This window comes from Arachis hypogaea, chromosome 4 (genome assembly GCF_003086295.3).
Source record: "Arachis hypogaea cultivar Tifrunner chromosome 4, arahy.Tifrunner.gnm2.J5K5, whole genome shotgun sequence".
Lineage (NCBI taxonomy): Eukaryota > Viridiplantae > Streptophyta > Magnoliopsida > Fabales > Fabaceae > Arachis > Arachis hypogaea.
This window is the reverse complement of record NC_092039.1, coordinates 38,265,331-38,292,986: the sequence shown is the minus strand read 5'-3', so window position 1 is coordinate 38,292,986 and position 27,656 is coordinate 38,265,331. Positions and strand designations below refer to the sequence as shown.

The following is a 27,656-nucleotide window of genomic DNA, read 5'->3' as shown; positions in this document are numbered from 1 at the left end:
AATGACAAAATATCTTTAAAATACTATAAAATATAATAAAAAAATATCCTCATAAAGTTTAAAATGTTACAAAATGACACTATTTAATTTTTGAATTTGATAAATTATTTATCTACTTAATTTAAAATTTTGTAAAAATATTTAAATACACAAAAAGATATCAAAACTTGCTCTCTAATTTTTTTTAATTTTTAAAACTATTCTTGACCAGTGATAAAGAAAGATATTACAAAAAACTTACTATTATAAAATTATTAAATCTTAAAGATAAAAATATTTATTTTTTAATTATAAAAAAATCACATCAAAATTTAATTTTTAAAATATTTTTTATCGTTAATAAAAATGACATTCTTGTTGGGATATTCCAAAATCCGGGTGATTTTGGTAATTTAACCATAGTTTCATCAGATGTGTATGTGTAGCATTTTTTCTTTAGATGCAATCTGAAGGTAAAGCACTGAAGCATGCAAGTATCATCAATCTGCATAGCAAAATTTGGAGTTGGCGTGAAGGCGCAGCAGCACGACACCACCGTGAAGAGGAAGTCGATGGCGGAAGCCGCAGTTCCCAAGTGGGCTCAGAAGACTGTCAGTTTACCCGCCTATAAGCGCGGTTGTCATCTCGTCACTTCCAAGGTCCATCCTCTCACTCGTCTTTCTTCTTTCATTATCTTTTCTCTGTTTAATTTTTAATTTCCACGAACCCTAACTATTGATTGAACTTTGATCGGGAATCAGATAGTGAAGGAAATCGAGCAGGACCTGTCTGGATTCAAGTGTGGCCTTGCTCATCTCTTCTGTAAGTATAATCAATTTCGTTTCATTTTGACTTTGATTGTTTGAGCTCAGTGCCACTGAAATTGGAACTGGAACTGGAACTGAAATGGCAGTGCAGCACACGAGTGCTTCTCTTACTATTAACGAGAATTACGATTCTGATGTTCGTGATGATACTGAAACCTTCCTCAATCGAATTGTTCCTGAGGTTCTTACATTTTTGTTATTACTATTCTCTTCTTATTTTTATGTTAATAGTTAACTATATAGCAATTCCAAGAACGCAACTTGTTGATGTGCAGGGTTCATCGGCGCCTTGGAAGCATACTCTAGAGGGTTAGTTAACTGTAATTCAGTGTTTCTTTTTTTTTTTTTAATTTATTCTGTGAGTTTGGGTTTACAAGCTTAAGATTGAATCGCCGTGATTTTTGTAGAATTAATTTTGATTATCAGTGGGTTTAGTTTCATGTGATTTGCGTTTGGAATTTTTTATCTTAAGTTCGGTCGACAATGAATGTTATTTTAGATGATTTTGTGGTGAAAGAAATATGGGGATTTCCGTTACAAATTATAGTTGGAGCTGTGTTTTTGAAGTCTGAACAGACTTTTCCAGTTTTAGACATTGACCTTGCTAGACACCAACCTTCTATAATGTGATTTTTTGTCTTGTAAGTTATTCATGCTTTCTTCTAGTCTGCAAAACTTTTTCCTTTAGCTGCACTAGTATACAGAACTTCTAATCAATGATTAGCTGCTAAGAACTCATCTTCTAACACCAGGCCCAAGGCCCATAAACCATAAACATCATAATTCAGGAACTAGGCATAATCCTGTGTTCCCCCCCCCCCCCTCTTTTCCAGGCGGGGCCCTCTTTTCCCTCCCCAAGTTTTTCGGCATACATGTTGAGTATTTCTTTTCCTATATTGTATTTTCCATCCATTACAATATTCTTTGGATTTGAAATTTTGCTTGCAGGCCCAGATGACATGCCGGCTCATATTAAATCATCAATGTTTGGTTGTGCACTCACGTGAGAGCTGCTTCATGCTTTAATTTGATTCATTGTGCTGAAAATATATGTTACAATGCACTGATATCTTGTATATAATTTTTTTAAAGGATACCAATAACAAATGGAAAGCTTAACATGGGAACATGGCAGGTACCCAAATTCATCTTGTATTTATGGTTGGGAAAAACCTATTAGTTCACAAACAGATTTGAAATCTCACTACACTTTTCCAAGATTGCAGCCCTATAGTAGATATATATGGACTGTCTTGATCAATATTTTGCATTTCATCCATATCAACTTGTTAGATTATATTCTCACATCATGCATGCATTTCAAGAGGGACAAGATTTACCAAATTTATAAATAAAACAAGGACAAAATAAATTATAGCAATGGTTAGCAACTTAAAAATACTTGACATTCATGCCTGCTTGTAAGCAAACCTGATTTTCATAGTGAATCTTTGGCCACAGTATATGTAATGGCAACTGCTTACTTAATTTACTTATGGCACTTCATTTTTTAGCATAATAGTTATCAAATGTCATTTGTTTTGTTCTAGGTTTTTCTATTAAACCTTTTTAATAGAAAAGTATATTGTGTATATGGTGTTGTTTAGTAATATCTATTGTTGATTATTGATTATGATTAACATCAGACAACATTTTATGTTAGGATTATGGTAAAGTTGGTTGAGATTAAGAAATATGTAGTTACTCTATGTGGAAGTTTGCATAATGTTCCTGTCTCCACATTTTGGTTAACACCCAAGGTTGGATTGATATAACATCAAAATTATTAACGTTATGTTTCTTTTTTGGTACTGTTATGTGGTAGGGCATATGGCTTTGTGAGCATCGGGATCATCCTTCTTCGCGAAGAGTTGTCGTCACTCTTAATGGAATATGAGTCGCTGGCACCCATCTGTTTTACTTGGCCCTTTTTGTATGTATGATGAAGACAGACCTGACGTTGGAGTTTATAGCAGGATATGTGTGTTGCAATGCCTTTTTGTTAGATGTAACTTGAGTAGCTTGCAATGGATGCAACTGTTAAAATGATCGGGATCATGTTAATTTATACAAGTATTCCGAGTAAACATTATCCAAGTATGTTTTTGCTTGCAAGTGTTGGTGGAGATGTTGATGTGTGCTATTGCTTTCAGTTTAGCCGTTCTATAGGGCGCCGGAAAATGGAAATTGAGAAGTAGTTAAAGAACACAGTGTAGTCAAGTCTTAAGAGTGAAGGGAACAATTAAAAATTAAACTCAATTGTTAAGAGTCATGTTGATCTCTTCAGTTTTATTTTATGTTATTTTAAAAATATGATTCTTTGTACAAATCTTTGTCTGAATTCAATATCCTAGGAAAAAAGGCTCTTCAGTGAGTATTTGTTAGAAAGAATCCTGAAGGTCAGTTAATATTAGTATATTAGTATATTACTATTCTTATACCAGATAACCAAGCTCCAAAGATTGCGAAATAATACGGACTATCCCAAACTAGCAAATGATATATATTGTCTTAATATGAAAACTTGGCATACTATATCTTAATTCATCGTAAGCTGGTAACAGGTTTAGTATTAGATAGAGAAAAGTGGAGTCTCGAACTTAATAGAAATATCATGCAACAAAATAAGCACTACTTAGAAGGGTAAAAAAACGCAAGGCTTTTTATTATGAAAATTCACCAGGTTATATGTTTCATACTTCCATGGCAAAGGGAGAGAAATATAATCCTACTGAACCGGAGAAAGCTCGTGAAAATATAAAAATAGGGCAGTCAAAGCACAAGACAAGTACAAAAGGAGAAGACGACAAAACAATTCTTAGCTTTCCAATTTAACATGATCTCTACACAACGTATGTTGTAGAGTGCTTGAAAGATATTTTGGGCACACAATTAATGCTTGGAATCTTCTTCTTCACAGAATTTGGAATACTGTTCTGAATCCATCAAGTTGTTTAGTTCACCACTGTCACTGACTTCAACTTTGATTATCCATCCATCTTTATAAGGGCTTGAGTTAACCTATATGAAGGAACATTGCACAACTTTAACATGCATGGGACTGATACTCAACCAAATTGACTGATCCTTAAACATTAAATACTCCCTTCGTTTTCTTTTTATCCGTCATTACCATTTCTTGGTACATTCTTGAATCAATATATCTAATTATCTAGGTACAAAATAAAAGTAAATTGATAGATTAAAAAAGAATGGAAACTCACCAAACCAGGAGAGCTGTTAAGCTCTTCATTAACTTCAACCACTTTCCCTGAAACAGGAGAGTTAATATCACTAGTTGCTTTCACACTTTCAACTGCACCAAAACTTTCTCCTTGTGTTACACCCTTCCCAACTTCCGGCAATTCAACATATACAACATCACCCAAGTGATCTTGGGCATGATCAGTTATGCCAATAGTCGCAGATTTTCCATCTACTTTCACCCACTCGTGAGAATCGCAATACTTCAGGTCTTTAATGACTGTAGGAACATAGAAGGTTAGTTAATAAAAATCTAATAATTAACTTCTGTTTTTTTTTAGCCTTAGTCACCTAACAAGTAAATCAGATCAAAATGGTAATTTTGCTTCTTGCATCATTGTTAACAAAGAGGAGCTCCCTTCTGATTACCTGCATTCTTTCAAGAGCCACAAGAAGAATATTATCAATATTATCATTCTATCTTGTTTGTGTGTTTATTACAGATGATGAAAAGTTAAACACACTAAGACAACTTGATAGGCACTAAAAGGCAAGAGATATTGGATTAATGAACATTGTTTTGGTTAAAGTCAAGATATATCAAGGGCTAGGTTTCAAGGTGGAGACTTATGTTTGAGACGAATATATTTTGGGAGAACTACTTTGAAACAGTTAGTTCTCTGTTTTGTAATGTATATCAAAGATAAAAACATTGGATTAGTGAGTATTGTTTGTATAAAGTTGGGTAAAGTTTGCGTACATACTAAAGTGAGAATTAATTGGTAAAACTGTGGTCCAAATACATTTTATTTTTTACCCAAAAATAAGTAGCAAATTCTTGCTTCTTTCCAAAATCTTGTGGGAAATTTACCTATAGAAGCCACAATGAAGTTTGAGAGACAAAGTTATTCTCTCCAAATATTTCCAAATACACACAAAAGAATTGACAAACGATTTTTTCTTTTCTTTTTTTATTAGAAACAAAGCCTTTTTCCTTGAAATTGATACAAAAATTCAATCTTTAAAATGTTAAGAGCATAATGAGAAAAATCATGGTTCCATCTTCCAAAGAGCATGCAAAACCCTTTGAAAATGCATACAGAAACATGAAAGCTTTTTCAATTTCCATTTTCAAATCCATCATTCAAAGATCCAGTGATTAGAAAACCAAAAAAAAAAAAAAAATCTAACCTCTCCATTCTGTCACCATCAATTACCAAAATTTCACCAAACACCAATTCACCATCCTTGTCATTTAGCATATTACAACTACTTGAGCTGGTAAGGCCCCACTAGAATCATTAGGTAGGTCACAGACGCTCACATAACATACAAGAAACCATTTTCTGGTCCCTGCAGCACTAAAGGTCAAAAAATTGAAATAAGAAATAGGGGAATTGTTATGTTAATGCCATTGATGCTGATAGCTGGTAGGTGTTCTTTCTTCCTCCCATCACAACATATAAAGTTCCTTCCCTTTAAAATAGATGATGCAACTACCATTTTAATTTTAATGCTCTACCAGTGTCAATCTAATTTTTTCTTTTATACACGACATTCAGTCCGATACTATCACATAGATAAAAGTAATTTCATTTCTAGATAACACAGGTGGATATTAACTACCTTACAATGTTGAATGCCAGTGCATAAAAATTAAAGTCCATAACATGATCAAGAATAAGAGATCAGCATTATGACATGAATAAAGGCGTGTCAATTTCCATCGAAATGAGAAAAAGAGTAAAGGTACTAAATTTAAGATGAAGCATTGAATGAGAAACATGCGGTGATGGATCAAGATCCAACAACATACATACAGAAAAGTGATCACGTAAACGAAACGAAAACAGATCGTAACAGGAAGAAGAAAGAGGGGAGTTACCAGCGGAAAAGCTTCGGTTGAAGAGAGAAACCCTAAGGTAGGAAGCAGCTCGTGAAGCCCAGAATTGCCTGCAAGCCATTCTCTCTCTCTCTTTCTCTCTCTCTCTCTCAAGACACTGACACTGCTTGTGCACCGCTGCTTAATAACCCTTTTATGTTGCGGGGGGTTGGTAGATGTTTTTGGCTTTTTGCTTTACCTTTTTTTTTAATGAATTTAATTTAATTTGGATGGATTTCTAGGTTAAAACAATTTTACATGCATATTTAATTAATGTTAAATCCGTGGATGTAAAGACTTACATTTTAATTTGATATAGTAAATTAAAAATAATATTATATAACTATAATTTTTTTATTTTAGTATAATATTATTATTGTCATTATATAATAAATATATTGAATAAATTATTTTATATTTATTCAAAATAAAATATAAATATAAATTTAAAATTTATAATATTCTTGAACCATAAAAAAAAACTAAAAAATAAAAACATATATAACTATATTAGTAGAATGTTAATTTTGTACTAAATTTTATATCAAAAGACTAATAAAAATTTATCGACAATCTAATATTTTATTAAGGGCAATGTACTTAAATAAAATAAAGGAGAGAAAGCTTTACTGAATGCAACATATGAAACTTCCTTACGTGCTTTTTTTTATTATTATGTAATCTGTGGGAGTTAACCACGGTTTCCTATTTACATGTAAACCGTTGTTAGCTGGTACGGTTTATGAAGAATAAAGAATGAACATAAACCGTGGTAGGTCACCACGGTTTAGGGAGGCAGAAATATGACCATAAAACCCTATGAAAGGTTTTTTAAACTCATAAACCCTTGTTGGCTGCCACGGTTTATGAGGGGAAGAATTATATATATATGAGCGAGATTGAAGCTGCTGAAGAGATCATTATCACACAATGGCAAGTGAAGAAGAGAGTTTTCTTGTCTTAGTGCATTACTTTGGGAAAATTAAAAGAAGCAAAAAATATGGTGTGAAGTTTACTGACAGAGAACCATTGAGTGTATTCATCAGCTCATCAAGCACTTTGTCAGATGTAAAGAACAGCATCTTGCAGAAGTTTGGGGTATTTGGGAGCAAGTGTGTGAAGAAGCTATTCTACAAGATTTTCGTCGCAGTTGTCTCGACCGGTGTTAAGTATGATACGTTTGTGCTAGCGGCTGATGAAAATATTAGGGTTCTGTTTCATTGTGTTAAGAGTTTTCCGGAGGTCAGAATACACGAGCTGTATGCGAAGTTGGAGGTTGGTGTCGATAGTTCTAGGGCATCAACTCCAATTCATAGCTCGACTGCCGCAGGCGGTGCATCTAGTTCGATGCTTGTGGCCGGACCATCTGTTCTGTAGGTCGCATCCCCTTCCTTCGCGGCTGATTTAGTCGAATGGAGGCAGTTGCTTCTGTACCGTTGGAGAATCCTGGGGTCTGGCAGCAGGGATTTGAGGTGGATACCGGTGGTGGCATGATTCATGATGTTCAAGGCTTCAAGGAACCTGATCGAGTAGAGAATGCAATGCGGGACGATGACTCTGTCAGGAGCCTATAGATATCATTGGGGACAGCGATGATGACACAGGTGCCAATCCACATGCACAGCACGGGTGATGAGCGGATAATTTATACGCTTTTTGGCATTGTTTTTATATAGTTTTTAGTAAGTTTGAGCTACTTTTAGGGATGTTTTCATTAGTTTTTATGTTAAATTCACATTTCTGGACTTTACTATGAGTTTGTGTGTTTTTCTGTGATTTCAGGTAAATTCTGGCTGAAATTGAGGGATTTGAGCAAAACTCTGAAGAAGGCTGACAAAAGGACTGTTGATGCTGTTGGAATCTGACCTCCCTGCACTCGAAATGAATTTTCTGGAGCTACAGAACTCCAATTGGCGCGCTCTCAACGGCGTTGGAAAGTAGATATCCAGGGCTTTCCAGCAATATATAATAGTCCATGCTTTATTCGAAGATTGACGACGTAACTTGGCGTTGAACGCCAAGTACATGCTGCTGTCTGGAGTTAAACGCCAGAAAAACGTCATGATCCGGAGTTAAACGCCCAAAACACGTCATAACTCGGAGTTCAACTCCAAGAGAAGCCTTAGCTCGTGGATTGATCAAGCTCAGCCCAAGCATATACCAAGTGGGCCCCGGAAGTGGATTTATGCATCAATTACTTACTCATGTAAACCCTAGGAGCTAGTTTATTATAAATAGAACATTTATCTATTGTATTAGATATCTTTTGACAGTTTAATCTCTTGAATATTCGGTCACTTGATCATGGAGAGGGCTGGCCATTCGGCCATGCCTGAACCTCTTTCATTTATGTATCTTCAACGGTGGAGTTTCTGCACACCATAGATTAAGGGTGTGGAGCTCTGCTGTACCTCAAGTATTAATGAAATTCTATTTTCTTTTATTCAAATCTCTCTTATTCTTATTCCAAGATATTCATTCGTACCCAAGAACATGATGAGTGTAATGATGAAAGTGACGATCATTATCATTCTCACTTATGAACGCATGTGATTGACAACCACTTCCGTTCTACATGCAACAGAGCTTGAATGTGTATCTCTTAGATTCCCCAACAGAATCTTCGTGGTATAAGCTAGATAGATGGCGGCATTTATGAGGATCCGGAAAGTCTCACCTTGTCTGTGGTATTTCGAGTAGGATCCTGGGAATCCGGAAAGTCTAACCTTGTCTGTGGTATTCCGAGTAGGATTCCGGTAATGAATGACTGTGACGTGCTTCAAACTTGCAAGTGCTGGGCGTTAGTGACAGACGCAAAAGAATCAAGGGATTCTATTCCAGTAGGCGTAGGAACCAACCAGTGATTAGCCGTGCTGTGACAGAGTGCGTGAGCGTAGTTTTCACTGCGAGGATGGGATGTAGCCATCAACCATGGGTGATGCCTCCAGACGATTAGCCGTGCGAGTGACAGCCGCATAGGATCATTTTCCCGAGAGGATTGAAAGTAGCCACCGCTGATGGTGAACCCCTATACACAGCTTGCCATGGAAAGGAGTAAGAAGGATTGAGTTGAAGCAGTAGGAGAGCAGGCGTCCTTGAGCCATACAGCATCTCCATTCGCTTATCTGAAATTCCCACCAATGAATCTGCATGAGTATTCTATCCCTTTTATTATTTATTTTCTTATTTCTATTTTCAAAACTCATAAACCAATTTAATCTGCCTAACTGAGATTCACAAGGTGACCATAGCTTGCTTCATACCAACAATCTCTGTGGGATCGACCCTTACTCACGTAAGGTTTATTACTTGGACGACCCAGTACACTTGCTGGTTAGTTGAACGGAGTTGTGTCCACTCATGCCAATTTCTAAATTCCATAATTTTACAATGAATGAAAATCAAAGAATAGTGATCACAATTTCGTCCACCAACGGGCCTTCAAGTTCTGGCACACAACAGTACCCTCCATACTTCTCCACTCTAAACTTGGAGGCTCTGGGTCAATAGGCGGACGGAGGTGCTACAATTGGTGGTTCTTCTACAGAATTTCAGATTGGACAATCATTCCAGAATAAATATGAAGCTGTTCTGAGTGTGAAGGACTATAGCATCTGTCGAGGTGTTGAGTACAGAGTCTTGAAATCGGATCATCTTAAGTATCATGGAAAATGCAAGGAGTTCGGTAACGGTTGTAGTTGGTTGATTCGCATATCGCTTCGTGCACGAAAGGGCACTTGGGAGGTTAGGAGGTACAACGGTCCGCACACTTGCTTGGCCACCTCTATTTCCAGTGATCACCGTCAGCTTGATTACCACGTTATCTGTGCGAGGATTTTTTCGTTGGTTATGGCTGATGTTGCGATTACGATAAAGTTCTTGCAACAAGTAATAGAAGCCGATTACGGGTTCAGGCCTAGTTATAGGAAGGTTTAGATGGAAAAACATAAGGCAGTAGCACAAATATATGGAGACTGGGATGAGTCGTATGCCGAGTTGCCACGTTGGATGCTAGGGGTACAGTCGACCATGGCCGGGACAATCACTGTGTTGAAGACCTCTTCTGTTCGACTTGGGGATCAGGTCGATGAGTCAACGGTGTACTTTCATCGTCTTTTCTGGACATTTCCACTCTGCATTGAGGCCTTCCGGCATTGCAAGCCCCTCGTGAGTATTGACAGTACCCACTTGTATGACAAGTATGGAAGCACGTTACTGTTGGCAATAGTGCAGGATGGGAACTCGAACATCCTCCCGATAGCCTTCGCCCTTGTGGAGGGAGAAAATGCGGAGTCATGGTCATTCTTATTGTCCAACCTACGATCGCATGTGACGCCGCAAGAGGGTATCCTTGTTTTCTCTGACAGGCATAATGGTATCAATGCTGCACTTGAGGCCCCCGAGAATGGTTGGCTGCCTCGACGTGCTTTTCGAGCGTACTATATTCATCATGTGGCAGCGAATTCTAGCCTTAGCTTCAAAGGTAAAGATGTAAGGAGGATGCTGGTGAATGCTGCCTATGCAAAATCTGAAGCAGAGTTTTATTACTGGTTTGACATCATGCGGACTGAGAATCCGGCTGTAACACCCCAACTTTTGACATGTCATGACCATTGCCAAATGTTCAGGTGTTACTGGTCGTGCGGGCCTACTTATCTCTAGACTCAGATTTTTATAAATTAATATCAATAAAAGCCTTTATCGGTTTAATCGTAAATAAATTATTATTCGTGGATTAGCGTTTAGTTGCTCGCAAGGTTAGTTTTTTTAAAGTTATCATGTAAGAAAACACATGGCAACAAAAATAACATATATAAACATATATACAATATACACATGAGTTAAGTTCAAGGATACGTGTCATCTATCAAAGCCGAGTATCACACCAAGTGATATGTATAGATACAAAAGAAGAAATCAGTCCCAACCCTCACACGGGTTTTCTAAACTGGAACCGAACTACTAAGACGTCCTACCCCTCTAAAAGTACTACAAAAACGAGGGAAAGTAATACTAAGATCATCAAAAAGGAGCGAAAGATTCACTGTGACTAACTCTGGGGTGATCTCCGAACATCGTTCAAGAAAGCGGTCCAAAGCGTGCTCCATATGAAGACTCCTCTGCGCGCCGGATCCTCATAACTCAGAGGTTAGAACGAAACTCAAAGAGCTCCTCTGCCAGACCCATCTTGGGAGGGGGGAGAAAGAAAGAAAAGAAGGGTGAGAACCTAGAGTTCGCAGTAAGGTAAAAAGGGAACCTAGGGTCTTTATCTCTAAGTTGTTGCAAAACAGAAAAAAGAACAAACATAGAGACTCAAGGCACAAACATATATATAACAAGTAAATAGCATGAACAAGGAAGAAATGGCAGTAAATAATTAACAAGAAGTTCATATGCGCAAACAAGATGATGCATGCTTGTTCCTAACGCAGGCCATGAGCTCATGCGTCAGTTGTCTACCCGCAACCCGACGTTACTCGGAGTGAACCCCGAATATGGTCCCTTTACTGTGTCAATTAGACACCTTGTCATCACAGTTACCCGTGTCAATTAGGCCTCATATTAATAACATTTCAATGTGTATCACAGTAAGGAACAGTGTTATCAGTTAGGCGAACATTCCCGCATTAGCAATCTTAGGCTATCCGTTAGGCGGACACTTTTGTAGTAGCAGTCTGGCACAAGGCCCATTCAACATACACTTTTCATAATTTATCATTTGTTTCAACTATCTCTTTCATACATGGTTTTCTCATTTCCTTTCTCTTTATCATGCATCCACATTACCAACACTATAAAATATACCTCCGCATCACCGCCTAACTATACATACCTCCGCACCACCGCCTAATTATACATACCTCCACATCACCCATTATCCTTAAACCTTCTTGGAGACAATTTACGAATTTTCATTTAACCAAGTCCCTGAAGTTTTATAGAAATTCGGACATAATCTCCCCTAAAATAGCACTAAAACCACCCTTACGAGTTCCCTCAGTTTTAATATCGTTCAAACTTCTCTTAACAATTTACCAGGTAGACATTCTTAATTGGTCATTATACTCTCTTTAATCCCCTTAGTTATTATAAAACCACGGGTTTAGAAAATAAAACTTGGTTCTGGGGCATTCCTACCATAATTGAAACTTGTACAAATCTTTCAAAAATTATGCTATCATTGCAGAAAAAACAACAGCGAGTAGTAAATTTGTTAAATTCACTAAAAATTTAATTTTCACCAATTACCTTTCAAAATTCATGTAATTAAACAAGACTCTTTCACATTTTCAGAAAACTAAATTTCAGATTATTACTATGTCACATGAAAAAGTTATGAGTTTAGGAACACAGCCCTGCCTTTTAGAATGCTGTTTTCAAAATTCAGCAAGCTATCCTCACTTCTTGCAACATAACTAATTGGTTAGAAAGAGTTTTGACACAAAATTTAAACTAAAGATTTTAGACACATAAAGCTTGAGACTGCCATTAGTTTCAGCCCAAATACTCATCAGGATTATAAATTAAGTGAATTGGAAGTTGGTGCTTCTGCAGTAAAGAAACAGAATTTTCTGATGAAACCATCAATCTTCAAAAATTCCTTTCTCCCAATCCACTTATCAATTAATTCTGAAATTTTTACTAGATATTAAAAACACATTATATTTTTATAAAAAAATAATTTTATCCAAAATTATTATCTGGAATGCACCCAGAAATTCGTTCATTTCGCTGCCAATTATGCAGAAATTGTAGAAATTCTGCATAATGCACTTCCAACAACCTCACATGCCAAATCCTATGTTCAAGTCTAGAATTCATCTAAAACTATAATTTTACTTTTATTTTAACTAACTAAAGTTGCTAGAATGGTCAAAACAGCTCCAAGAAAACAAATTCAATAAATTTCACAATTTTAATTAGTTAACCATAATCAAACTTCCACTTTTCAGCACTATATCAAACATAACAATTCATATAACCTAACCATCATTCAAACACATACTAGAGCCATATTTATCATAAATCAAGCATATAATAGTTTATCTATTCTCATCACAAGCACAGCCACAAGAATAATAGTCTAATTGTCCTAACCCTTACCTCTTTTGAAGTTGAAAATTCTATTTTTACTTCTTTCCGGAATCAGAACCCTAACCGTATGGAATTGGAGCTTTGGCCTCTCTTTTAAGAACAAATGGCTGACCTCACCTCAAGCAAGGGAAGAGTTCTTGCCTACGGTCACTACTGTTCTAGCAAGAATTAGAATTAGAATGGCAGAGGTGGAATAAAATGGAAGAACAGAATTTGAATCTGAAGAAGAGGAAGAAGGAGAGTTGCTGGTTCTCACCCAACAAAGAAGCTTCAAAGATTCAGAGTGATGAGAGGTGGGGTGCCTTCCTTCTTGCTGCGGATGGCTTCTTCCTTCCTCTTCAGTTTTGTTTTGCTTCCCTTCTCTGTTCTTCTCCTTCGTCGTGCGTATTTTGGTTCAAAGAAAATGAGAAGCACTATTAACAAGAGATAGAAGAAAAGGAAGTGGGTGAGGCGGTGCATAAGGCTTCGTGGCTTCTCCTCACCTCAACACAGCATCAATGCATGCTTGAAGAGGTGTGACCATGGTTCCAAACGGCGCTGAGAGGAGAGGTGATCAGGGTTAGATTTGAGTAGGGAAAGTTTGGTTCGGTTGAACAGGAAAAAGGAAAAGAAACCGTGCTTTTGAAAAAGAGGAAGGAAAAACTGAGTTAATGGTTGGTAACGCTTTTAGGCTAATTTCTCAACTAATTCATTATCTACGCTTTATATTTTCATATATCTAATCCTATGCGCACCAGCGAACGCTGTAAGGAATCAGAAATCACAGGCCTCATGGGATAGGGTGGTTACACCGGCCATGTGTGACTGGACCAACCGGATGGAGTATGACAAGTGGACCCAACATGAGAATAGCGGTAGATGATTTGGGTTAGTGAATGTGTGAATTTCGTGTTAAAGGGAACTCGCAACATCCCAGTCACTTTGTTGGTTAAGTCAACTTACGGGAGGCTTGATGAGCTATTAGTGGTCCGCGGACAGACGGCAGAGGCACAACTTGGATCTGGGCATGAATTATGTCAGGTGTTGGTGAAGGCTATTGATCAGAACATAAGAGACTCCAGGTGCTTCACCGTCATGTTATACAACAGGCACCAATCAGAGTACACGGTGGCTGAAATGACACCGACCGGAAACTTCTCGCTAGGTAGCTATCGAGTTTCCCTTAAGGATCACACATGCGATTGTGGCCACTTTCAAGTGCTCCATTATCCATATTGTCACGCCATTGCATGTTTCGCCCGCTCACGCCTGAATTGGGCGTCATATATTCACAAGGTGTATCGTATGATTGAGGTGTTCAACGTGTACAAGCACAGGTTTGTTCAGCTATCCCAGAAGGCCTATGGCCCCCATATGCTGGACCAACAATCATTCCTGATCCTAACATGAGGCGTGCAAGGGAAGGACGTCCGAAGGCAACCAGCATCCACGGTAGCATGGATCAGTCTGTGGCGGAACGGCGTTGAATGCTGATGCTGGGGTCCCTCATAATGTGAACCATGGGTCAGATGGAGAAGCTGCAGGCTTGTTGAGGTCAACCGGCAACTGAGGCTGAACATCGTGACCCGGTGATTGGTACTTGGCAAACTGGGAATGAACCTCAGGCATCTGTGGCCTATAATGGGTCGCATCGTCGTCCCTCAGCATGTCTACTATATCCCTAAAGAACTCTAACTGACTAACAGGATCATCGATGTCCATGCCGATGGTCGCGGTAGTAAAGTCAGCGAATACCTGTGGCCCAATACTCCCGAATAGCTGAAAGCTACCCCCTACATCGTAGATGGGCTGATCCATCCCAGTGCCCAAACCTCTAACATCCTTACCAACAGCGTGCTGAGCACCATCATCCTCAGCAGTTGGTCCTCTACCTCAAGCACGTCCACGACCATCCCGCCCACCCTGCTGCTGGCTCTACGTCGTGGAACACGATGATCTATAACACTTTCATCATCAGCACCACCTAGGTCCTCATCCAAACGGTCGTCGAGCCATCGCCACTCTCGATCGGTGGTACGTGTGCCTATACGCCGACGCCAATCCACTTGCCTGTTGTCCGGTCTGTCAGGAACCTGCACCCTGGGAGGTGCCTGCGACGATCCTCTATGATGAGCCTCCTCGGTCAAAACAATTGGTCTAGGATCATGAAATGCAATATTTGGGGATAGGAATCTGTGGGCCACACGGCACCACCAATCCAAGTACTCAGCTAATGGACCGGGGTCAGCTACTCGATCAACTGGTATGACTGAATCAACCCGGTTCTCCCAATGCAAATGCCACTCCTGATAATATCTGGGGAACCATCGATCTCCACCCTTTCCATCCTTCGCATGGAGCCAATCTATGTTCAGAGCTAACTGAGGGAGATGCTGAACACTGCCGAACTGCGGTACCACCCTATCCACCTGATGGCACTCAATCGCAGCAAAATATATCAGGCTAGTGACCGCCGTCCATAGCCTACGGTGCTCGTCAACTAGTATCAATGGATGAGCAACAGCAGCAACCTTAGGAGAAGAATAAGGCTCCCATACAAATTGTATCGGAAAAGGTAATGTTAGGTAAGACCATAAGAGTAAACTTGAACCACTACTTGTAAGAGCAATAACTAAATGACTCACATCGAGGACAAGCAATCTATCCAAAGAAAAGGCATGCAGACACCACTCTTTGATCCCTGCATCGTTTCTCGGTAGATATGTAGCCCACCTACAAGTTCCATTGAAAGCATGTCATAACGAACAACAACACATGAAATTGAACAAGTTATGGACCGAAAATAATAAATCGTATCTGGATGCAAGCGGAAACCCAAACACATCAAAACCACTAGGTCTCAAACTGAGAAACCTCCAGAAAATCCAAGACTGTAGAAGCTGTAGTGGCCTGACCTAGTTAACAATGTTTCTGTCTGTCCCACGATAAAGACATCTATACAACCAGGCCAGTGCAGCCGAGCCCCAGCTATATCTACCCAAGTCGTCCATCGATGCCAAATAAGGCAACTAGCGAAGGTGAACCCGGTTTGCGTTCTTGTCCGCAAACAGTTGAGAAGACAATAACATCAGAATATAAGCACGTGCGTATATATGCACGGTCTCTTCACTCGTGTCTGCTGGGAGAATCCAGAACCTCTCATGGAACCATGTGTAGCACACCGTCATCTGCTTGACTTTATTCTGTGGTGGTAACTCGCCAAACAACTCACGAAACCACACCCATGCGGGTCTTCCGTTCTCCATCAGATTCTCAAAGTCAGTCAGGCACCCACTAACGGCCTCCCCATCGATGGGCAAACCCAGCTGATATGCCACATCTTGCAAAGTCATGGTGCACTCCCCAAACGGCATGTGAAAGGTGTGGGTTTCAGGACGCCACCTCTCAACGAATGCGCTAAGTAGAGGCTCATCAACCCAGAACCACTGACTGTTCAGCCTAGCGAGGTGATACAAGCCAGCGGTCTCTAGATACAGTATAATCCAGTCGTATAGAGGCATATTCTGTTGTCTCATGACACCGCTAATAACCCTAGTAGACTGCAAAATGTGGGTAAGAAAATCCTCAACATACGATCAATACTATTAACAGCAAATATAATTTAAAAAAAATTATTATACACCCACATTGGTTTTCTATTTTCTCTAATGATAGTAATAACAATAACAATAATAACAATACCAACAGGAATAATTGTACTAACAATAACAATAATAATAATACTAACAGCTCCCAATAATAATAATAATAATACTAGCAACTCAGAATAATAATAATAATAATAATAATAATAATAATAATAATAATAATAACAACTAACCTCTTGGTTGATGTATCCAGCCACGTGTGCAATGCCATTTAGTCGGTACATGCGAGCTTCGTCCTCCATGGCTCCATCACCCAAATGGCACCAAAACCTTACAACCTCTCCCTCAAACTCTCTCAACCTCCAAGCTTCTAACAAATTTTGGTTTGACACAAATGATAACCGTGATAACTATTCACGAATTATATATTTATACTACTCTAATAATAAACTGTGGTAGCCAACAGGGTTTTATGCTCAAAGTTTTTTCTTCATAAACTATGGTGACTAAGCACAGTTTCTAGCTAGCAATTTTCCTTCATAATCCATGGTGAGCAATCACGATTTATGCTCAAACTTTCCTAAGTGAAAACCGTCCAAGCCTCCCACGGTTTATGCACAAATTCGAAACCGTGGTTAGCTCCCACGGTTTACATAGAAAACAAAAAAGACACTCACGTAAGGACTTTAGAAATGTTGCATTCACGTAAAGCTTTCTCTCTTTTATTTTATATACGTACATTGCCCTTTTATTAATCACATTAGATTAACAATTTTCATATGATGTTGTGTTTTATATTATACATTTTATTTCAAGTCTGAAAAGTATAGTTATAGATAAATTAGTTATTTCTACGATAAATATTTGTATAAAGTGTAAATTATAATATGTTACTAAAATAAAAATACTATTTTTTTAATCTAAATATTACTAAAAACTTCTTTAAACACGATATTTATTGTTAAGGCTTTTGAATTGTTGTCTACGTCTAGAATTAGAACGTTTAGATCATTGCGACTCTTAACTCTTGACAAAATAGCGTAAAGTTGTCCATAGATTATCACATTTCACTCTTGATTTTATCTAAAATTTAATTAAAATTAATCAATTAATTAATATTTTTATTTTACGCTCCTTTCAAAATAATAGCATGAGAAAAATTGAAATTGAATGTTGTTTAAAATATAAAACTCTTTTAATCTAATCAGAAAATAAAAATTAAAAATATTTTTATTAGTTTCGTTGTAAATTGTATCTATTCTATTATTTGTCGATAAAAATAAAAAATTCATTACCATTTTAAAATTAATACCCTGATAAATTATGTAAATATCTAAAACTAAAAACTTAAGAAAGTGTATTTAAAATTTAAAAACTAACAATCTAAACAAAATAACTTAAGCAAATAATTTAAAATTTAAAAAATAACCAACTAAGCAAATAACTTATAATTTATAAAGTTTTAAAAATTTTTAATGACGACAACGGAAAATAAAAGGTTTAAATTTATAGCTAAAGAATCCAAAAAAAATTGATTAACAATAATATTGTACTTGATAGACTTGCGGTCCTTTTCAAAAGTCTTCTTACTTTTAATTCCAGCAAGATATATAATAATATTTAAAATAAATTAAGATAAAAAGGATTTGTTGTTAATAATTTTGCTAAAAGAAATAGATGAAATAAATAAATCTATCAATGAATTTATTTTTTGTAAAATAATAAACTTACCAATCAAATAGATGTAATCGAATCTAGAAACATTGACAGCGTCAAAACTCACAAAACTAAATTTCTATTGTGGGATACTTGACGATTTCGCAAGTCTGTGCACATTGATACGTTAGTTTAAATTCATCACATATTCATGATGTGTAGTCTTAAAGTTATCTACGTTGTGTCCAACACCAAAATATGTGATTTATAAATAAAATTAAAAACTAACAATCCAAGCACATAATAATTTATAAATAAAATTTTAAAAATTTCTAGTGAACAACCTAAGCAAATAATAATTTATAATGTTTAAAAATTTCTAATGACGACACCCAAGCAAATAATTAATTCAACAGTATTAAAAACTAAATACCTAACAACCTAAGAAAGCGTAATTTAAAATGCAGGTTCAGAAGGCTTAGAGAAGAAGGAGTTGAATCTATGACCTTATTTAACTTTGATAAAGTGAGTCTTAAAACCAGAAATAAAACTTGGCTACTGTTTGATCTGCATAGCAGATTATGCAGGAGACAATTTCGTTTTGTCTCATAAAAACCAAAAAACAGAAAGGAAGAATGTGATATAGCCATATATCCTGGTTCATTTGCTTTGTACAATGTAACCTACATTCAGTCTCCACCACAACGTTGGTGAAATTTTCACTATCAATCCAAGTATTACATACACCAATTTTCTAGGACTCAATGTAATCCTATTTGGGCACATAAGTCTCAACATAAACTTGACTTGGCTATGCAAATACCTATACTCACCACACTAAGTGCTTACCCAACTTAACAAGAGATACCTCTCAAGTACATGACACAAAATAGAAAATACAACCAAAAGAAATCTGAAATCACTCTTGGCTTTTCTCTCAGCCTTTTTTTTCACTCTATGGCTTTTTCTCAATGTCTCTCTTTCTTGCTTTTTACCTTAGACAGAATATAAAGAAAGATATACATTAAAATAGAAATACAAACAATAAACAATGAAGGAGATGATGATTCACAGCTTTGACTCTATGCACTGAATCCAGCATTTGAACTCATAACCTTGTTCTTCATCTTGGCGGAGTGCTCCCTTTAATGTAGGTGTAATGCTTCCAAGACTTCAAACTCAGTAGTGAGGATTCACTCTTTGCTATCCCTCTCTTTCTCTCTCAGGTTCTCTCTCCTTGAGCTCTGATGAAATTCAATTTTCTTTTTTGTACCTTAGTCAGAGCAACGATTAGGGTTCCTCCCAAGTCAACTTATTGGACCTTGGGCTTTGAGAAATCATCCCTTTTCTTTCTTCAATCAACCCCCAAAATTAGGAATTTGAAATCTATTTCTTGGCTTAACTGAGGAGTGCAGAGCAGTAGAGATGAGCTTGCTCAGAGATAATGCCAAATTCAAACCCTTGAAATTGTTCTTTAGCTCCAAGTAACAATTTGAGCTTTTGATTTATAGCAGAAATAATCAACCACTATTTTCTTCAACTTTCCCAAAACAGTGTTGCAGAGAGTAGAAGAAGATGTGAAGAAATCAACTTGCATGCAAATAAAAAATTTTATCTTTAACCTCTGACTTAGCTTAACATGCTTTTGATTGTCTTGATTTGACAATGTCTTCATTGATTAGATTTTATTACTTTCTCTTTGGTGTTTGAACATAAATTGAAGCTCACTCTTTCTCTCTTGTGTATTTAACCGAAGTGTACTTGTGAGCTTTAGCTTAGGTTTGACTCACTATGATTGGATGGCAGTGGGATGGTTTGTGGATCAATTTTCTTTCATCGCCCTTGAGTGCATTTGGCTTCATTGTTTTGGACTACATCTCAAACAAGTTTGGGCTTGCACAATAAATAAAACAATCAAATCTAATTGGATATTTAATCCAATATATCAATGTTTGTCATCATCATCATTAAATTAATTGTATTCTTAACTTAATAATCTCTCCCTTGATGACAAACATAATTTCAAAGGATAGAATCAAAGAAGTTGAATTAGATAAGATTAAAGCACTTTTCTTTGATGACATCAAGTAGTTTTAATGTGCTTTCGCTTTCTTTCTCAAGGATTGCTCCCCCTGACTTTGTGCTCTTCTTTTATTTCTGTTCATATGTATCCATATAGAGAACACACACATGCTTGTCCAAAAATTTGTAATACAATATTTTTAACAACTTGATAAAAAGGTATCATGCATTAAACTACACCCAAACAATGAAATCAAGTACCTAATCAAGATTCAAGAGTGATAATAACACTAAATTGATAATCAATATTAGATCCATTAGCCAAAAAAAATTCAAAACAGAGCATGTACTTAATTGTCAGACCAAACCACCAGCAACATCACATGCATCAAGTCAAAACTATCTATTTACCAATCAAAACTATCTAATTACTACTGCATCAAGTTAAAACTATCTATTTACCAATCAGAACTATCTAATTACTCCAAAATACTCCTCTCTTTTGTCATCAAAGAAATAACTAAAGACAACTCAAACCTGCAAAAATTATTAGCACAAAAGGATTAATCGAATTAAAATAAGTCCAAATAAAGCAGTTGTTAATGTTTATAGTCATTCAAATAAAACAGTGTCCAAACCAAACTAAATTGTTCCAAGAGACAAAGAGTTAATATAACAGAAATCAGCAACTCGAGATATTCTCAAGCATCCGAGCCATCCTCCTGAGAATCAAGTGGTTCTTCATGGTTAGTGGCCATGGTTTCGTCCTCATTAATGTTGTCAACATACTTTAGAAGGACAACCATTCTATCCCTTGACTTTCTGAGGATATTCTCATTTCTGACCGCAAGCTTCTTTTCTTGTTGGCTTGTAGAGATTAGATGGTTGGATAGGTTCACAAACTCCTGCAGAACATTTTTAACAACTCCATAAAGGAGTGATTTGTGACCAGTTGAGGCTGAAGTTTCCAAAGTAGAGTGAGGAGGCATGTCATCTAGTTTATCATCATCATCATCTAGGACTACCTTTTCAGTTCTCGTAGGCCCTTTCTTGTGCTGTTTCACTGAACCACCTTCTTTTAGACATGAGTATCTATTTTCATATGATTCATTTGACAGGTCAAAACCAAATTGTTCAAAGATGCAAGTTAAAAATATGTCATAAGAAAGATCCACATTTTTGTCACTCCTTATGCAATCAAACATATGCCTCACCATATAATATGCAAAAAAAAGTTTTAGTGATGATAGCATATAAAATCAATGTATCACAGAAAGACACCCTCTTATATGAGCCGCTTTGAGGTAAAATAATGTGGTTTACTATTCGGTGCAATTGAGCATGAGAATGGCCAAGGGCTCGATGATTAGGAGTCAGACCATCAATTAGAGAGATATTTTCATACACATGAGTTAGAACATCTTTATACGACACACCCAACCCCTCATCCCATTTACTAGAGGTATAAGCACAGACACTAACATCAGTATATTCTATGGAGTCACTTATTGATTCACTGTTCAGGACAAGATCACGACCTTTGATATAAGACTGAATGGATCCCTCATGGTAGGTCAGATTAGCAAAAAACTCCCGAACTAAATCTGGAAAAACAAGCTTTTTGATTTTGAAAAATTGATTCTAGTACAGAAATTCAAGATTTTCAACAAATGCAAAATCTTTCTTTTTTTTAGATTTGGTAACTCAGCAAAAAATGTAAGATAAATGGGATGATAAACAACAACATCGTGATAAAAATCATGGTTTACAACAAAGCAAAAACAGTGAGGGTTATTGTTAGAGTGAGAGGTCATAAAGAAAGATTTGTGAGCAAAAGGATCAATATTGTAAGGTTCCTTAACTGATTGAAGAGGGATATGAGGATTACCTCTTTGAGGATGCTGAGGAACTGATCTAGGCTTTGGTCTTATAGGTTCAGGAACGAGTTCCTCTGCAGCAGGATGCTTCCCCTTCGAAGAGCTTGGACGAGAGAGACCACTTTGTGGAGCCTTTGGCTTAGAAGACAAAGAATACCTTGGAGTGGTTTTTGTTCTTGCTATTGGATCAGTGCAAGGAGGAGAGAGCGACGGAGTGGGAAAAGGAGTAAAGGTAGAATCTTTAGAACGTGAAGAGGCTCTTGATTTTTTAGGGATTCTGGGAAGTTGAGTGAGAGAACCTCTTCGGGTAGCGGTTTTATTTCTCATCTTTATGTGAAGCAAGGATTTGGCAAGTATCAAAACAATGATGGTAGTGAAAAGAAATCAAAGAAGTTATGCAGGGAGTTATGAAGAGAGAAGTTGAGTAACTGCTACAAGTAAAAGGTCTCTTGAAAACATGCATATGCAGAATTTATGACTACACTTTAAAAAGACTTGACATTATATTAAAAAGGTTTTATTTAAAATAAATAAAGATAATAAAACAACATTTAAAAGAAAACCATTTTAATAAAGACAAAATAGAAAATCCCACAAAATGAATGTAACACCCATTAGGTCCAAAGGTGGTTGTGTTTAAGGAAACACATTGGACTATAAGAATTCTGAACAGGAAGGTTGGACCACATGATTCAAAACTCGAGACTAACCCCAGAAGCCAAAATCCAGAAAGATGGCTCATTATTTACCCAGAATTGTCTCCTCCTTATCTGAGGGACAAAAATACCAATTAGCATATAAGCAAGGCTAAAATAAAGAATCATGACTCAGAATGCCTAGATTAGTTCTTAATTTACAAAATTTGTCCTCAGTCAGAGGTTTAGTAAAAATATCAGCTAGTTGATCCTCTGATTTAAAATATTGTCCTTTTTGAACATGTTCTTGAATGCAAAATTGAATTTTTGGAAATATTTATGGCACTCATGTTATCACACAACAAGAGAACATTATCGGCATTCAACTTATAATGAGCAAGTTGAGTTTTCAGCCAAAACAACTGAGAATAACAAGAAGAAGCAGCAATGTATTCATCTTCAATTGTGGAAAGAGCCACTATTGAATGCTTCTTGCTAGACTAAACATTCAAAAATCTGCCTAAAAAATAGCAAATGCCAGATGTACTTCTTCTATCAATTATGTCTCCGACAAAGTTTGCATCACAATAACCTACTATAGAAAAATCATCAGTCCTAAGATACCATAATCCAAAGTTGGATGTGCCATGAACATATCTAATGATCCTTTTAATTGCAGAAAGATGTGATTCTTTCGGTTGTGATTGGAACCTTGAATAAATTCCAACACTTTTTGCACAATATCAGGTCTAGAAGATGTTAAGTACATATATAAGAGAACCAATCATTCCTCTTTACATAGTCTCATCAACATCTTTCTCAGTTTCACCCTTGTCTAACTTAAAGTTAGGATACATGGGAGTTCCCATGGGTTTGGCATTCTCCAAACCAAACTTCTTAACTAATTTCTTGTCATACTTCTCTTGGTGAATAAATATTTTATTTTCAGTTTGTTTAATTTGAAGTCTAAGGAAGAAATTAAGTTCACCCATCATATTCATGTCAAACTTACTTATCATGAGTTTTCCAAATCTAGAACAGAGTGATTCATTAACATTACTCTCTACTTGGTTTCCTACATCACATGTTAGTATTACAAAGAGTAACCTGTATAGATTCCTCAATGACATTAGAATCTTGATGATAAACTCTATAGACTTTGCTAGATGTGGAATAACCTACAAACAAACACTCATAAACTTTTGGATCAAATTTTTTCAAATTTTCTTTGTTATTTAAAACAAAACATTTGCATCCAAAGATATGAAGATAATTCAAATTTGGTGGGTGTCTTCTCCAAAGCTCATAAAGGATTTTCTTTAATAATTTTCTAATGTTCTGTTTAAAATGTAGCAAGCTGTATTAACAGTTTTAGCCTAAAAAAATTTTGGAACATCACTTTCACATAGCATGGCTCTTGTCATTTCTTGAATGCTTCTATTTCTTTTTTCGCTCTCGAGTAAGAGAAAGAGTGCCACGAAAACCCAACTATCTCATTCCTACCTTTTTCGAAGTTTAGATCCATATCTTACATCAAGCTAGGCTATCAAAGTAGTCCCTCTTCTTCTTGGCTTTCTATCATGCCCTATCTTGCCATCCTTATTCCGGTGAGCTTTCCTATTGTCTCTCATTCGTAGCTTACCTTCCTTTCGATCTTTATCCCTTTCGTTCTCATTCCCTCTCCTTTCTTTTAAGTCGGAGAAGAAGAGGTAGCGGTTTGTGCTTGAGTTGAATCACTTGACTTTGGTCCTATCTTTCTATTAAGTCGTAGATCCGGAAGAAATGACATTTTTGTACCTTACCACTGCTGAACAACTCCATTTTATTGTGGTGTTCTTGGACTAGAAAAATTTTGTGATATTCCAAATTCATCACAAAAGGATTCAAAATATTGATTTTCAAATTCTTTTCCATGATCACTTCTAATGGAAGCAACCTTTAAATCCTTTTCATTTTGAATTCTTTTGATAAAAACTTCAAACGCTGAAAAAGCATTTTTTTTATGAGCAAGAAACAAAACCCAGCCGAATCTAGTATAATCATCCACAATCACCAAGACATAATATTTTTCACCCAAAATTTGAGTTCTTATTGGACCAAAGAGATCAATATATAGCAACTGAAGTGGTCTTTTAATGGAAGCGTCTTCCTTTGATTTAAAAGAATTCTTTATTTGTTTTCCCATTTGACATGCATCACAAGTGTCAAATTTGATCAAAGAAAGATCTCTCACCAAATCATTTTTAACAAGCTTGTTAATTTGAAACATGCTAGCATTGCTCAATCGTTTGTACCATAGCCACTTTTCAAAATCTTTTGAGTGAAAACAAGCTATATTTTGACTCTTTAATTCATTAAGAGTGAGTCCATAGACATTGTCACACTATTTAGCTACAAGCAATACTTCATTTGATTTTTCAAAAATAACTTAGCATTCTAATTTTTTGAAAATGACTAAATAACTAAGATCACACAGTTGATTATGCTCAAAAGATTGTGTTTCAGTCCATCAACTAAGAAGACATTATCAATGAAGGTAGAAAGATTTTTACCAATTTTTTCAATTACAATTATTTTTTCTTTACCGTCATCCCCAAAGATCACAAAGCCACCATCATAGTTGTTGAGACTGACAAAGAAGGTAGACTTTCCCGTCATATGCCTAAAACATATGCTGTCCAAGTACTATAGATCTTTCTTCCTCTTTGATGCTAGACAAGTTTGCAATCAATCTTAAGTGGCCTTAGGTATCCAAACAAGTTTGGATCCTTTGAAGTTTATCCATCTTGGTTATCCAAGTGCAATAAAGTCACAAATAATATTGTATGTTTGGTTTCCTACTCTTCTTTTGTCAATAAAGCACTGAGAGTAAGAGTGATCAGGTTTCTTGCAATTAAAATAATAATTTCTGTGTGCATGTTGCTAAAATTGATTGAAGCTTTGATGATGATAATGATTAAAAAAGTGAACTTTTCTGTTTTTTGAGAAAGGCGCATTTTTTTTTACAAATTCATTTCTTGTATTAGCACCTCTTTCAAAAGGTTTCAAATCATAATTTTTAGAAGCAAAAGAACTTCATGAATGTGAGATTATTTTGAGAAAATGTGGTCTTTTGAAAGCAACCTCATTATTTGACAAGTAGTCCAGACCCAAATTGTTTAGACCCGATTCAGTTTTAGATGATTATACAATTTCATCAAAATATGGTTGTTCAAAAGAAGCATTATTATTGAAAAAATATCCAAGACCAGGTTTATCAAAAGAGGTTTTTGTTCTTGAAGAAGAAGTCATGAATTTTGCAATTGGTTTTTCAAAAACTGCATCCTCTTTTGTCACATAGTCCAAACCTGATTTTTCAAACAATGGTCTTTGATTTGCAAGTAATTTGTCCAAGTTACTTGAACTATGAGCAAACTATGCCAAATCACTATTCAATCTTTTAATAATTTCATTTAATCTCTCATTTTCAGCAACAAGTTCTTTAGAAGGATCAATAATGTGCTTTCTTTTAAACTTTTCGATTTCATATTTCAAAAATCTATTTTTTTCAATAAGATCGATAGCACATTCGGTCTCCTTCACTTTTTCTTTCAAGAAATTATTTTCAACTTTCAACACTTCATTTTCAGTTTTGCATTTGTTATATTTATTCAGTAATTTCTTAAAGTGGTGGGTGAGATCATCAACAATAATGTGAAAATCATCCATAGATAGGTCATAGTAATTTACCTCATCTAGTTGATCTTCACTAGCCATGAAACTAATTTGAGCTTCATATTCAGAGTCTTCTATCTCATCCGAATCATTCTCTAGATCCTCCCAAGAAGTCATGAGGACTTTCTTCTTTTTCTTCTTCCCTTTGTCCTCCTTCTTGAGTTTTGGGCAATTGAACTTGAAATGTCTAGCATCTTTAAAATTGTGACAAATCACTTTGCTCAAATCTTTCTAGTATGCTTTTAAGCTTGAGCCCCTGTGCCTGTCTTTGTCCCTCATTAGCCTCCTTAGTTTTCTAGCAAAAAACACAAGTTCATCATATGAAAAACTATCACTAAACTCACTCTCGTTTGGTTCTACTTTAGATTTTAGGGCTATTTTTTTTTCTTTGAGTCTTGACTTGTGTGTGTGGTTTCATAAGTAAGAAGTTTCTCTCTTAGCTCATCATAAGTTATTGGACTCAAGTTGTTACTCTCGACTAAGACATTGACTTTTGTTTTCCATTCTTTTGTAAGGCTTCTAAGGACTTTTCTCACTAGAGTTTGTTCAGTGTGTGTTAAGCCCATAGTATCAATGCTGTTGATGATGATTGAGAATCTCTCAAACATCTCATCAATGCTTTCTCCATCCTTCATAGTAAACATCTCATCAATGCTTTCTCTCAAACTCTTTTTACAGCATACAATCCTTGTTTCTTTGACTTGTTTAGTACCTTCATGTGTTACATAGAGTTTCTCCTAAATTTTTTTTGCTGTCTTACATCTAGACACCTTTCGATACTTTTCGAAACTGAGATTACAGTGTAGCAAGTTCATAGCTTTAGCATTCAGCTCCAGCTTCTTTTTGTCATCATCATTTCATTCAACTTCCTCCTTTGGAGTCACCACTCTATCAACACTAATCTTTGTTGAAATTTTGGGACTACTCATAACTATCCTCCATATGTTGTAATCAATTGATTGAATGAAGATCCGCATCCTTTCTTGTCAGTAAGCATAATTCTTTCCATTGAAGAAGGGAGGCCTGTTATTTGACTGACTCTCTGTTAGCGTGTAGGTAACTGTGGTTGTGCCTAAGTTGTTCGCCATTGGACCTTTGCTCCAAGCTGTTAAGCTTGATTCTTGAGACCTTGACTCTTGATACCAATCGAAGATTTCAGAAGGCTTAGAGAAGAGGGG

At 36.3% G+C, this 27,656-nt stretch overlaps 2 protein-coding genes across 2 annotated transcripts; one reads left to right on the top strand and one right to left on the bottom strand.

Annotated features, from left to right (window-relative positions):
• Positions 1-347: 347 nt before the first annotated feature.
• On the top strand, positions 348-2,921 carry LOC112796690 (uncharacterized). The gene is made up of 7 exons (XM_025839265.2): positions 348-638; positions 741-801; positions 893-987; positions 1,082-1,115; positions 1,755-1,809; positions 1,899-1,941; positions 2,632-2,921. The coding sequence occupies exons 1-7, from the start codon at positions 468-470 to the stop codon at positions 2,701-2,703; spliced, it is 531 nt and encodes a 176-aa protein (XP_025695050.1). The 5' UTR covers positions 348-467; the 3' UTR covers positions 2,704-2,921.
• A 520-nt stretch (positions 2,922-3,441) lies between these two features.
• Positions 3,442-6,084, bottom strand: LOC112796691 (glycine cleavage system H protein 2, mitochondrial). The gene is made up of 3 exons (XM_025839266.3): positions 5,896-6,084; positions 4,031-4,290; positions 3,442-3,827 (listed from the first exon to the last, which is right to left on the bottom strand). The coding sequence occupies exons 1-3, from the start codon at positions 5,972-5,974 to the stop codon at positions 3,699-3,701; spliced, it is 468 nt and encodes a 155-aa protein (XP_025695051.1). The 5' UTR covers positions 5,975-6,084; the 3' UTR covers positions 3,442-3,698.
• Positions 6,085-27,656: the final 21,572 nt, after the last annotated feature.